The sequence below is a fragment of the Magnolia sinica genome, chromosome 12 (assembly GCF_029962835.1).
Source record: "Magnolia sinica isolate HGM2019 chromosome 12, MsV1, whole genome shotgun sequence".
Lineage (NCBI taxonomy): Eukaryota > Viridiplantae > Streptophyta > Magnoliopsida > Magnoliales > Magnoliaceae > Magnolia > Magnolia sinica.
Window position 1 is genome coordinate 65,791,933 of NC_080584.1, and position 13,915 is coordinate 65,805,847.

The 13,915-nt window shown below is 36.5% G+C and overlaps 1 protein-coding gene across 1 annotated transcript; it reads right to left on the reverse strand.

The window, feature by feature from the left end:
* Positions 1-11,754: 11,754 nt before the first annotated feature.
* LOC131220180 (probable protein phosphatase 2C 27) lies at positions 11,755-12,425 on the reverse strand. Its single transcript, XM_058215144.1, has 2 exons — positions 12,225-12,425; positions 11,755-12,054 (listed from the first exon to the last, which is right to left on the reverse strand). The coding sequence occupies exons 1-2, from the start codon at positions 12,423-12,425 to the stop codon at positions 11,755-11,757; spliced, it is 501 nt and encodes a 166-aa protein (XP_058071127.1).
* Between the last annotated feature and the right edge of the window lie 1,490 nt (positions 12,426-13,915).

Genomic DNA, 13,915 nt, shown 5'->3' on the forward strand with positions numbered 1-13,915 from the left:
GCTGGGGTGACGAGCCTCCCCGTAGTGACCAGTGAGCAACCAAACTCGTGAGCCGATTATGGTGGTATGGGACACTATATTCGTGCTGTCGGCCTACATTGATTGGTGACGAGCCCTCTGTAGTGACCTCGAGCATGCCTAGATACCGCATTGAGGTAATGAGCCTTAGTGTAGTAACTAAGGTATGACAGGCGTGCATTGATTGGTGACGAGCCCTTTGCAACGACCTGAAAACATATGATCGTATGAGATTGTCTAGGACTGACGACCCTAGGATGGATCACTGTTTGGATGGTGATATGAGGAAGGTACCTTAGCTTCCCAATCCTGCTGTATGAAAAGGACTAATAACCACTTGGTAATCATGTTCATGCATTGCATTTGCATGTGCTTTGTAAACATGGCGCACTTTGAGGCGATGTCATGCGTAACGTAAGATAAAGACGCTGAGGGTGTACGCGTGAGGGCACGCATCATTCTGCATACATCCTTGCATTAACAAGAGTACTTAGGACATGTTTAATTGTTTTGCTTTATCATTACTGCTTGATTGAACTGATAACATGTTAACCTATGCTTTATTGTTCCACTGAGTTGATCACTCACTCTCACGTTCTGGGGCAGTGTTAAACACCCACCAGACTCTGTCTTAGTTGCTGATGTTGCAGATGTTGATGCGACTTCTGAGGCAGAGCGGGAGATCGATGATGATGAGGCTGCTTTCTCTTTTATGCAGTTTTCAGACGGGTTATAGTGAGCCTTGTTCTGATGCGTAGGATGCTGAGATTTCTTTTGGGAATTAAATGATGTAATTTGATACTTGTAATTTTGATAGCAACACTTACATTACGACCTAGTATGTGTATGTATCTCGGGGATTCGCACATGTACACACATATAGTTCTTTAAGTCTTCCGCTTGCTTTCTTCACTTATTCCTGAATTATATCTGCACTTTGGCTTAATCTATTCCATGTTTTATGTACTAATACAGTCAACATACATCCATCATTAAATATGTTGCATAAGTGATGTTTTGGAACTCGGGAGCTGAGTTATGCTTGACCCCCGAATTTCAGGGCGTTACAGTCGCAAGGGCCGTCAAATTTTGACGTGTCGTATTACTTAAAGGACGGTTGAAAACTGTCATTTTTATTGACGAAAAAAGGACGGTCATGGACCGTCCTAAAAAAGGACGGTCGTGAACCGTCCTTAAAAAGGACGGTCTCGGACCGTCTATTATGAGCCTTTAAAGGATGGCCATCGACCGTCCTTTAAAAGGACGGTTATGGATCGTCCTTAAAAAAGACCGTTGTAGACCATCTCTGATAAGCCTTCAAAGGACGGCCATAGACCGTCCTTTAAAAGGACTGTCATGGACCGTCTCTTATAGGCCTTTAAAAGACGGCCATAGACCATCCTTAAAAAGGACTGTCATGGACCGTCTCTTATAGGCCTTCAAAGGACGGCCATAGAACGTCCTTTATAAGCGGGTCAATATATATATTTCATCGTATTCTTCCTGATATACACCTGTTATATAATAATATTTCATCATATTCACATTCACATCCATCTAAATAACCCAAACTATGTAAATCCTACATAAACTACGTTCATCCAAATATAAACTGCATCCATCCAAACACAAGCAATCTTATCCATATTACATTCATCCACACATAAATACATATAAGTTTAACATCATAAATAAAAAAGAAAAAAAATCAGCAACAATTTTCTTTGTGTGTCTTTCACCTGAAAAAAAAAATATTAAACCAACAAAACATTATAATTCAGAATCATGTAGAAATTGCATAAACTTCTTCCAAAAAAGCAGGCACTTTTTAAAAATAAAACTAATCATTAAAATAGGTTTAGGTTTAGGATTAGGTTTTAGGTTATAGGTTTAGGTTATAGGTTATAGGTTATAGGTTAAGGTTTAGGTTATAGGTTTTGGTTTAGGTTTAGGTTAAGGTTTAGGCTTAGGTTATAGGTTTAAGTTAAGGTTTAGGTTTTAGTTATAGGTTATAGTTTATAGGTTATAGCTTTAGGGAATTGAGAATAGGTTAAGGTTAAGGTTAAGGTTTAGGTTTAGGAAATCGGGTCCGAGTTCGGGATCAGGTTTAGGTTTGGGTTATCAAGTTTAGGTTTAAGTTTAGGTTAAGGAGTTGAGATTAGGATTAGGTGTAGGTTTAGGTTCAAGGATTTGAGAATACATTTCGATTTTAGGTTTAGGTTTAGGTTTTAGGCTTATATTTAGGTTATAGGTTTAGGTTTATGTTAGGTTATAGGTTAAGGTTTAGGTTTAGGAAATCGGGTTCGGGATCGGGTTTAGGTTTAAGTTTTGAAGTTTAGGTTTAGGTTTAGGTTAGGGAGTTGAGATTAGGATTAGGTATAGGTTTAGGTTTAGGGATTTGAGAATACATTTCGATTTTAGGTTTAGGTTTAGGTTTTAGGCCTATGTTTAGGTTATAGGTTTAGGTTATTGGTTTAGGTTTAGGTTAGGTTATAGGTTAAGGTTTAGGTTTAGGAAATCGGGTTCGGGTTTGGGATAGGGTTTAGGTTTGAGTTTTCAAGTTTGGGTTTAGGTTTAGGTCAGGGAGTTGATATTAGGATTAGGTGTAGGTTTAGGTTTAAGGATTTGAGAATACATTTAGGTTTTAGGTTTAGGTTTAGGTTATAGGTTATAGGTTTAGGTTTAGGTTTAGGTTAAGCTTTAGGTATAGGTTTCGGTTTAGGTCATAACCTATAGGTTTAGGGAATTGAGAATATGTTAATGTTTAGGTTTAGGAAATTGGGTACGGGGTCGGGATCAGGTTTAGGTTTGGGTTTTCAAGTTTAGCTTTAGGTTTAGGTTAAGGAGTTGAGATTAGGATTAGGTGTAGGTTTAGGTTTAGGGATTTGAGAATACATTTAGGTTTTAGGTTTAGATTTAGGTTTAGGTTATAGGTTATTGGTTTAGGTTAAAGTTTAAGTTTAGGTTTAGGTTTAGGTTTAGGTTATAAGCTATAGGTTTAGGGAATTGAGAATAGGTTAAGGTTTAGGTTTAGGAAATCGGGTTCGGGTTCGAGATCGGGTTTATGTTTGGATTTTCAAGTTTAGGTTTAGGTTTAGGTTAGGGAGTTGAGATTAGGATTAGGTGTAGGTTTAGGTTTAGGGATTTGAGAATATATTAGGTTTCCGGTTTAGGTTTAGCTTATATGTTATATGTTATAGGTTTAGGTATAGGTATAAGTTATAAGCTATAGGTTTAGGGAATTGAGAATAGGTTAAGGTTTAGGTTTAGGAAATCGGGTTCGGGTTCGAGATCGGGTTTAGGTTTGGGCTTTCAAGTTTAGGTTTAGGTTAGGGAGTTGAGATTAGGATTAGGTGTAGGTTTAGGTTTAGGGATTTGAGAATACATTTAGGTTTTAGGTTTAGATTTAGGTTATAGGTTATAGGTTTAGGTTTAGGTTTAGGTTAAGGTTATAGGTTATAGGTTTAAGTTTAGGTTTAGGTTATAAGCTATAGGTTTAGGGAATTGATAATAGGTTAAGGTTTATGATTAGGAAATCGGGTTCGGGTTCGGGATCGGGTTTTAGTTTGGGTTTTCAAGTTTAAGTTTAGGTTTAGGTTAGGGAGTTGAGATTAGGATTAGGTGTTGGTTTAAGTTTAGGGATTTGAGAATACATTTAGGTTTAGGTTTAAGAATTCGGGTTCGGGTTCGAGATCGGGTTTAGGTTTGGGTTTTCAAGTTTAGGTTTAGGTTTAGGTTAGGGAGTTGAGATTAGGATTATGTGTATGTTTAGGTTTAGGGATTTGAGAATACATTTAAGTTTTAGGTTTATGTTTAAGTTATATCTTATAGGTTTAGGTTTAGGTTTAGGTTAAGGTATAGGTTTAGGTTTCGGTTTAGGTTATAAGCAATAGGTTTAGGGAATTGAGAATAGGTTAAGGTTTAGGTTTAGGAAATCGGGTTCGGGTTCGGGATCGGGTTTAGGTTTAGGTTAGGGAGTTGAGATTAGGATTAGGTATAGGTCTAGGTTTAGGGATTTGAGAATACATTTAGGTTTTAGGTTTAGGTTACAGGTTTAGGTTTAGGTTTAGGTTATAAGCTATAGGTTTAGGGAATTGAGAATATGTTAAGGTATATATTTAGGAAATCGAGTTGGGGTTCGGAATCTGGTTTAGGTTTTGGTTTTCAAGTTTAGGTTTAGGTTAGGGAGTTAAGATTAGGATTAGGTGTAGGTTTAGGTTAAGGGATTTCAGAATACATTTAGGTTTTAGGTTTAGGTTTAGGTTATAGGTTACAGGTTTAGGTTTAGGTTAAGGTTTAGGTTTAGGCTTAGGTTTAGGTTATAAGATGTAGGTTAGGGAATTGAGAAAAGGTTAAGGTTAAAGTTGGGGAAATCGGGTTCGGGTTCGGGATCGGGTTTAGGTTTAGGTTTTCAAGTTTAAGTTTAGGTTTAGGTTAGGGAGTTGAGATTAGGATTAGGTGTAGGTTTAGGTTTAAAGATTTGAGAATACATTTAGGCTATAGGTTTAGGTTTAGGTTATAGGTTACAGGTTTAGGTTTATGTTTAGGTTAAAGTTATACGTTATAGATTTAGTTTTAGGTTATAGGTTTAGGTTTAGGTTTAGGTTTAGGTTAAGGTTATAAGATATAGGTTTAGGGAATTGAGAATAGGTTAATGTTTAGATTTAGAAAATCGGGTTCGGGTTTGGGATTGGGTTTAGGTTTGGGTTTTCAAGTTTAGGTTTAGGTTTAGGTTAGGGAGTTGAGATTAGGATTAGGTGTAGGTTTAGGTTTAGGGATTTGAGAATACATTTAGGTTTTAAGTTTAAGTTTAGGTTATAGGTTACAGGTTTAGGTTTAGGTTTAGGTCAAGGTTATAGGTTATAGGTTTATGTTTAGGTTTAGGTTATAAGCTATAGGTTCAGGGAATTGAGAATAGGTTAAGGTTTAGGATTAGGAAATCGGGTTCGGGTTTTGCTTTGGATTTTCAAGTTTAAGTTTAAGTTTAGGTTTAGGTTAGGGAGTTGAGATTAGGATTAGGTGTTGGTTTAGATTTAGGGATTTGAGAATACATTTAGGTTTAGGTTTAAGAATTCGGGTTCGGGTTCAGGATCGGGTTTAGGTTTGGGTTTTCAAGTTTAGGTTTAGGTTTAGGTTAGGGAGTTGAGATTAGGATTATGTGTAGGTTTAGGTTTAGGGATTTGAGAATACATTTAAGTTTTAAGTTTATGTTTAAGTTATATATTATAGGTTTAGGTTTAGGTTTAGGTTAAGGTATAGGTTTAGGTTTCGGTTTAGGTTATAAGCAATAGGTTTAGGGAATTGAGAATAGGTTAAGGTTTAGGTTTAGGAAATCGGGTTCGGGTTCGGGATCGGGTTTAGGTTTAGGTTAGGGAGTTGAGATTAGGATTAGGTGTAGGTTTAGGTTTAGGGATTTGAGAATACATTTAGGTTTTAGGTTTAGGTTACAGGTTTAAGTTTAGGTTTAGGTTTATGTTTAGGTTATAAGCTATAGGTTTAGGGAATTGAGAATAGGTTAAGGTATAGGTTTAGGAAATCGAGTTGGGGTTTGGGATCTGGTTTAGGTTTTGGTTTTCAAGTTTAGGTTTAGGTTGGAGAGTTAAGATTAGGATTAGGTGTAGGTTTAGGTTAAGGGATTTCATATTACATTTAGGTTTTAGGTTACAGGTTTAGGTTTAGGTTTGGATTTAGGTTAAGGTTTAGGTTTAGGCTTAGGTTTAGGTTATAAGATATAGGTTAGGGAATTGAGAAAAGGTTAAGGTTAAAGTTTGAGAAATCGGGTTCGGGTTCGAGATCGGGTTTAGGTTTAGGTTTTCAAGTTTAAGTTTAGGTTTAGGTTAGGGAGTTGAGATTAGGATTAGGTGTAGGTTTAGGTTTAAAGATTTGAGAATACATTTAGGTTATAGGTTTAGGTTTAGGTTATAAGTTACAGGTTTAGGTTTAGGTTTAGGTTAAAATTATAGGTTATAGGTTTAGGTTTAGGTTTAGGTTTAGGTTAAGGTTATAAGATATAGGTTTAGGGAATTGAGAATAGGTTAATGCTTAGGTTTAGAAAATCGGGTTCGGGTTCGGGATTGGGTTTAGGTTTGGGTTATCAAGTTTAGGTTTAGGTTTAGGTTAGGGATTTGAGATTAAGATTAGGTGTAGGTTTAGGTTTAGGGATTTGAGAATACATTTAGGTTTTAGGTTTATGTTTAGGTTATAGGTTTAGGTTTAGGTTTAGGTATAGGTTTAGGTCAAGGTTATAGGTTATAGGTTTAGGTTTAGGTATAGGTATAGGCTTAGGTTTCGGTTTAGGTTATAAGCTATAGGTTTAGGGAATTGAGAATAGGTTAAGGTTTAGGTTTAGGAAATCGGGTTCGGGTTCGGGATCAGGTTTAGGTTTGGGTTTTCAAGTTTAGGTTTAGTTTTAGGTTAGGGAGTTGAGATTAGGATTAGGTGTAGGTTTAGGTTTAGGGCTTTGAGAATACATTTAGGTTTTAGGTTTAGGTTTAGGTTATAGGTTACAGGTTTAGGTTTAGGTTTAGGCCAAGGTTATAGGTTATAGGTTTAGGTTTAGGTTTAGGTTTAAGTTATAAGATATAGGTTTAGGGAATTAAAAATAGGTTAATGTTTAGGTTTAGGAAATCAGGATCAGGTTCGGGATCAGGTTTAGGTTTAGGTTAAGGAGTTGAGATTAGGATTAGGTGTAGGTTTAGGTCTAAGGATTTGAGAATACACTTAGGTTATAGGTTTAGGTTTAGGTTATAGATTTAGGTTTAGGTTAGGTTATAGGTTAAGATTTAGGAAATTGAGAATAGGTTGAGGTTTAGGTTTAGGAAATCGGGTTCGGGTTCAGGATCAGGTTTAGGTTTGGGTTTTCAAGTTTTGGTTTAGGTTTAGGTTAGGGAGTTGAGATTAGGATTAGGTGTAGGTTTAGGTTTAGGGATTTGAGAATACATTTAGGTTTTAGGTTTATGTTTAGGTTATAGGTTATAGGTTCAGGTTAAGGTGTAGGTTTAGGTTTCGGTTTAGGTTATAAGCTATAGGTTTAGCGAATTGAGAATGGGTTAAGGTTTAGGTTTAGGAAATCGGGTTCGGGATTTGAGAATAGGTTTAGGTTATAGGTTTTCGTTAAAGTTATATGTTAAGGTTAAGGTTATGGGTTTAGGTTTATGTTAAGGTTATATGTTTAGGTTTAGGTTAGGTTATAGGTTTTTAGTTAAGGTTTAGGTTATAGTTATAGGTTTTGGGATTTGAGAATAGGTTTAGGTTATAAGTATAGGTTTAGGTTAGGTTATAGGTTAAGGTTTAGGTTTAGGAAATCGGGTTCGGGTTAGGATCGGGTTTAGGTTTGGGTTTTCAAGTTTATGTTTAAGTTTAGGTTAGGGAGTTGAGATTAGGATTAGGTGTAGGTTTAGGTTTAGGGATTTGAGAATACATTAGGTTTTAGGTTTAGGTTTAGGTTATAGGTTATAGGTTTAGGTTTAGGTTTAGGTTTGGTTTTGGTTTTGATTTAGGTTATAGGTTATAGGTTTAGGTTAAGGTTTAGGGAAAGGTAAATAGGTTTTGATTTAGGTTTTAGGTTATAGGCTTAGGTTTTAGGTTTAGGTTTAGGTTTTGATTTATGTTATAGGTTTAGGTTAAGGTTTAGGTTTAGGTTATAGGTTTTGAGATTTGAGAATGGGTTCGGGTTTAGGTTATATGTTTTGGTTATAGGTTATAGGTTTAGGTTAAGGTTTATGTTTAGGTTTTAGGTTTTGGGATTTGAGAATGGGTTCGGGTTTAGGTTATAGGTTTTAGTTTTGGTTTAGGTTATAGGTTTTGGGATTTGAGAATGGGTTCGGGTTTGGGTTATAAGTTTTGGTTTTAGTTTAGGTTTTGGTTATAGGTTTTTGGATTTGAGAATGGGTTATGGTTTAAGTTTAGAAAATCGGGTTCAGGTTCGGGATTGGGTTTAAGTTTGAGTTTTCAAGTTTATGTTTAGGTTTAGGTTAGGGAATTGAGATTAGGATTAGGTGTAGGTTTAGCTTTAGGGAATTGCGTTTAGCTTATAGGTTTAGGGAAAGCTTAGGTTTAGGTTATAGGTTTTGGGATTTGGGAATAATTTTAGGTTTTAAGTATAGGTTTAGGTTAGGTTATAGGTTAAGGTTTAGGGATTTGAGTTTAGGCTATAGGTTTAGGTTTAGGGAATTGAGTTTAGGTTATACGTTTAGGGAAAGGTTAGGTTTAGGTTATAGGTTTTGGGATTTGAGAATAGTTTTAGGTTATAAGTATAAGTTTAGGTTAGGTTAGGGATTTGAGTTTAGGTTATAGGATTAGGATTAGGTTTAGGTTAGGGATTTGAGTTTAGGTTATAGGTTTAGGTTTAGGTTTAGGTTTAGGTTTGGATTTTGGGATTTAATTTTGATTATATGTTTTGATTTAGGTTATAGATTATAGGTTTAGGTTTTAGGTTTAGGTTTGGTTTAGGTTATAGGTTTTGATTTAGGTTATAGGTTAACGGTTTAGGTTATAGGTTTTTTGATTTGAGAATGAGTTCGGGTTTACGCTATAGGTTTTGACTTTGGTTTAGGTTATAGGTTTTGGTTTAGGTTATAGGTTATAGGTTTAGGATTAGGTTTAGATTATGGGTTATAGGATTTGAGAATACGTTCGGGTTTAGGATATAGGTTTTGGTTTTGGTTTTGGTTTTGGTTATATGTTTTGATTTAGGTTTAGGTTATAGGTTAAGGTTATAGGTTTAGGTTAAGGTTAAGGTTTAGGTTTAAGTTAAGGTTATAGGCATAGGTTAAGGTTTAGGTTTAGGTTTAGGTTTAGGTTATAAGATATAGGTTTAGGGAATTGAGAATAGGTTAAAGTTAAGGTTTAGGTTCGGGTTCGGGATTGGGTTTATGTTTGGGTTTTCAAGTTTAGTATAGGTTTAGGTTAGAGAGTTAAGATTAGGATTAAGTGTAGGTTTAGGTTTAGGGATTTGAGAATACTTTTAGGTTTTAGGTTTAGGTTTAGGTTTTAGGTTTTAGGTTTTAGGTTAAGGTTTAGGTTTAGGTTAAGGTTGAGGTTTAGGTTATAGGTTAAGGTTTTAGGTCATAGGTTTTGGTTTAGGTTAAGGGTATGGTCCCTGCAAATACAGATATAAACACGGCCATCCGGCGCAAATGGCCAGGCCCTTCCAATGCTGTCCATAAAAAATGGACAGCTTCATCATGGTCATAATAGCGGTTCCCCCTTTCCAAGGAACCCGCTCTTTCGAATAGCTCCGACACACATCCGAGTCTGCTCCATTAATTTCGATCAAATACATAAACACGGCATGTCCAAATGGCCAGGCCCCTCCAATGCTATCTATAGGAAATGGACAACTTCATCATGGTCATAACAGCAGTTCTCACCTTCCACGGACCCCCGTTCAACATCCGAATAGCTCCGACGCACATCTAGGTCTGCTCCATCAATTTCGAGTTAATACATAAACATGGCCTGCCCAAATGGTCAGACCACTCCAATGCTGTCCATAAGAAATTGACAGCTTCATCATGGTCATAACAGTGGTTCCCACCTTCCAGGGATCCCCGCTCAACATCCGGATAGCTCCGACGCACATCCGGGTCTGTTCCATCAATTTCGATCTAATACATTTAAAAACAACATAATTATATCTAAAAACATTTGGATACCTGGGGAAGGCCTCCCATATTCGTATTGTTGGTTACTCATCCCTTTGTCTATAAGCCATAATCGACCAACACTTTCTATTGCTACCTGTACTCTGAAACCAACACAAATATAACTGGAAAACAATATAAGGAGTAAAAAAATGAATTTACCTGTACACATCATTAAATGTTTCCCTATAAGGAGGTGATATTATATCTTTGATAGCTACATCCTATATGACAGAGAAAAATGCAACCGATACAGTCTATTACAATTCAAAGGAGAAAAAAGATTCGTGGCTGCACCGATATTCTAGTACATTACGAACGGCTACCTACGTATCCAAAAAGTCAAATTGGGATCAAGCCACTACGTAGTTCTTTTTAATTAACCAAGTTACTAAAGGTCATAAATTTCATATTTAGAAAAGTATCACTGAATGTCGTCTCAAATCGTTTTTGGTTGGGATTTGAGAATATGTTTAGGTTAAGGTTATAAGTTTAGGTAAAGGTTATAAGTTTAGGTTATAGGTTAAGGTTTAGGTTTAGGTTTAGGTTATAGGTTATAGGTTAAGGTTTAGGTTTAGGTTTAGGTTATAGGTTATAGGTTAAGGTTTAGGTTAGGTTTTAAGTTTAGGTTAAGATTATAGGTTTAGGTTATAAGTGTAGGTTATAGGTTTAGGTTTAAGTTAGGTTATAGGTTAAGGTTTAGGGAATTGAGAATAGGTGTAGGTTTAGGTTTAGGAAATCGGGTTCGGGTTCGGGTTAAGGTTTAGGTTATAGGTTTTGGGCTTTGAGAATAGGTTTAGGTTATAAGGATAGGTTTAGGTTATAAGAATAGGTTTAGGTTTAGGTTAAGGTTATAAGTTTAAGTTATATGTTTATGTTTAGGTTATAAGTGTAGGTTATAGGTTTAGGTTTAGGTTTTATGTTTAGGTTAAAGTTATAGGTTTAAGTTATATGTTTAGGTTTAGGTTATAAGTGTAGGTTATAGGTTTAGGTTTAGGTTAGGTTATAGGTTAAGGTTTAGGGAATTGAGTTTAGGTTTTAGGTTAGGGAGTTGAGATTAGGATTAGGTGTAGGTTTAGGTTTAGGGATTTGAGAATACGTTAAGGTTTAAGTTTAGGAAATCGGGTTCGGGTTCGAGATTGAGTTTACATTTGGGTTTTAGGTTTAGGTTTAGGTTATAGGTTATAGCATTAGGTTATAAGTTTAGGTTTAGGTTACGGTTAAGGTTTAGGTTATAGGTTTTGGGATTTGAGAATAGGTTTTATATTATAAATTCTTTATTTTCATTTACATTCCCAAATACATTCATCATCCATCCAAGAAAATTGAGACAGGTGAAAGATACACATAAAAGAGCGGACATGAAAAAAGAAGAAAAAAAAGATTGGTAAGAAAAGCATTAGAATCTCACTCTGGCATGTAGGAGATTGGTTCATAAGAGTAAGGTGGATTGACCATTTTAGGCTGACCATTGTAATTTTATCAGGAACCCAAATGAGGTTTTTAAAAGAGAGAGAGAGAGAGAGAGAGAGAGAGAGATCTTTACTTAAGGTATTTGGAACCCGCAGTATTGCAGTAGCAAACCCATTGCAATACCAACTTAAAAATCAAGATGTATCTAATCGAGTTGACGCATGTAAGGCATGTTGGAGACTTGGTTCATGAAACAAAGGTGACTGATAATTGTACTATGGCCTTGGCAATTTTAACTAGAACCCAAATGCATACAACTCTTTTGAGTTCCAAAACTACCAACTCACAGGCAGGAGGGTTATCACCATGTCTCTTTGTTTTAAACTAACCCAACTGATATGCAACATGTGGAACTATCGATAAAAGAACTTGAAACTTTCCCATCCTTAAATGTACTAAAACTCAAACAAAATCTCCAACATAATCTATCATTATAATCATCTTCATAATCAATGAACGGGTGCTAATCCACCAAATGGTTTGTTCCCCAATTATCTCTTAAATTTCAAATGATGGAAAATGAGAGGTTCCATGATCATGATTGAATGAAATTAGTAAAGAAACTAAAAATATAAAATAAATTACACCATTTATCTTCATTAGCCATAAAAGCAAGCATCTAGCCATACCATGATTTTATTGTACTAGATGAGGATGAATGGTATGGAAAATTAACAACCAATGACAAATCGGAAGATGCATCAGCAGTATTTATGTTACTCACCCCATTGAAAGCCCCTAGTGATGGGAAATTTGCAACTTCTCCAAGATGTTCAAGTAGATTATCTATACATAAGTGCTCATCTTCCATGTACTGTTTGGGTCCTTTATCTGAACAACTCCCAGAGCGAAAAATGGGTAAAAACATAGACTTCTCGTTTGCTGGTGATTTGGGGCCAATATTCTCAATATTCAACTCCTACATGTAGAGAGAGAGAGAGAGATTGGTAGCAATTACATTAGATTTAGCTCGATTCCCAAGGCAGCAAGATGTCCATGGTTATAATTTTTCAGGCATATCCGTAATTTTCAAACATAAAATGTCCAATTAAAAAAAATCCATAACAAAGGGGAAATTCAAAAACTCACCAATTCGTCTTCAGCCACCAGCTGAGCACTGCTGATGCAATGCCGAATGACCGAAAGGTGCCGAGGAGGTTTCCCGATATTCATCTGTTTCAAGCTCTCCAGGGCCTCGGAGTTCTCATCGCCAATGGGTGCCCTATTATCATTACAGAATCGACCATTTAATACAGTAAAAGGACACGATAAATCAGTCCCTGCAGCCATTACCCTTTCCACACATAAAACCCTCCAAAATAACCCAAAATTCAAATGACCCAAAATTTCGTTACACCAGTTACAAAGTTGAAACCCTTCAAAATTGGATCAGATACCCAACCATCCGTTATTTGCAAGAGATAAAAAACCAAAAAACTAAAACCTGATCCACCCCAATTCCGAATTCAGTGAATGCTCATCAGTTATAACTTGAAACTTTCCCATCCTTAAAATTATATACATCTAAGCCATTTGGTCTTTCATACAATGCTCAGCCATTTTTGTTTTTCAGTTTGTACAGATGGGGCTAGTCTGACAAATAGTCGCTGGAGAAAGAAAACTCAGCAATGGTTTACATTCAACCTGGAAAAGGCCAAATATTCTATAGCTGGGATCTTCCAATCTCAGGATCCTTCCATATGTGGTCCATCTATGAAAAGTTCGGATTACTGAACCATGGACCCGACTTGTATAAACTGACTCACCTGAACATACTGTACAAACTCAGCTTGAGCATTGTATAATGAGGCCTCAAACATTCAGGAACTTAGCTTGAGCATTCTATAATACCTCAAACATTCAGGAACCATTTGTTAATCAAATAAAAGAAGATACCGTGATCTCACTGCCTTACACCATCTTTGCACCTTACAATTCGAATCTCACAGCCCACCATTCAAAATGTCGCCTTCATCAACAAACAAACAAGCAGAGAGAGAAAAAAAAAACATTGATGATGTTGAAAACTCTCCTAGCTTGACTTTAAAAAGATTTTAAAAAAGCAGAATCTGATCTGAGCAAAACCAAGACTCCAAAACAAAATCAAAGCCTAATAGTAATAGCTTATGACAAGTTTAATAACCAACAACACCACCATAGCAGGGAGAGAGAGAGAGAGAGAGCGTGCCAAACAGACCAGATATAACAATCCCATAGACCTTTCACTAATCCACTAACGCAGCTAGCATTACCTTGAAATCCATGCAATTTACTCTAATACCATCCAATCCCATCCATTCTGCTCGGCCAAACAGGCCCTTATTGTACTGAGTAAACTCAGTAAGGCCCACCTTAAACCCTAAATCCCTAAATCCCCAAATCCCCAAATTCCTAAATCCCTAAATCCACAAATCCCTAAATCCCCAAATCCCTAAATCGATATTGAGATTGAGAGAGATTGAGAGAGAGAGAGAGAGATACCTCACTGTCATGAATGACCTTCAACCGAGCTTCAGAGAGAGAGAGGGCATGTGTGGGTAGGGCGTTCAACAACAGACCGCAAGAGACGGAGAGGGAGGGACGAATTGGGGAACAGAGAGAGAGAGAGAGAGAGAGAGAGAGAGAGAGAGATTGGGGAATGAATAGAGAGGGAGGAAGATGAGAGAGTTGGAGCAAGATCGGGAGAGAGGGTTAGGGAACGGCGAGAGAGAGAGAGAGAGAGAGAGAGAGAGAGAGAGAGAGAGAGAGAAATGGAGTCATTTTTGGGCGCGGCTCTGTTT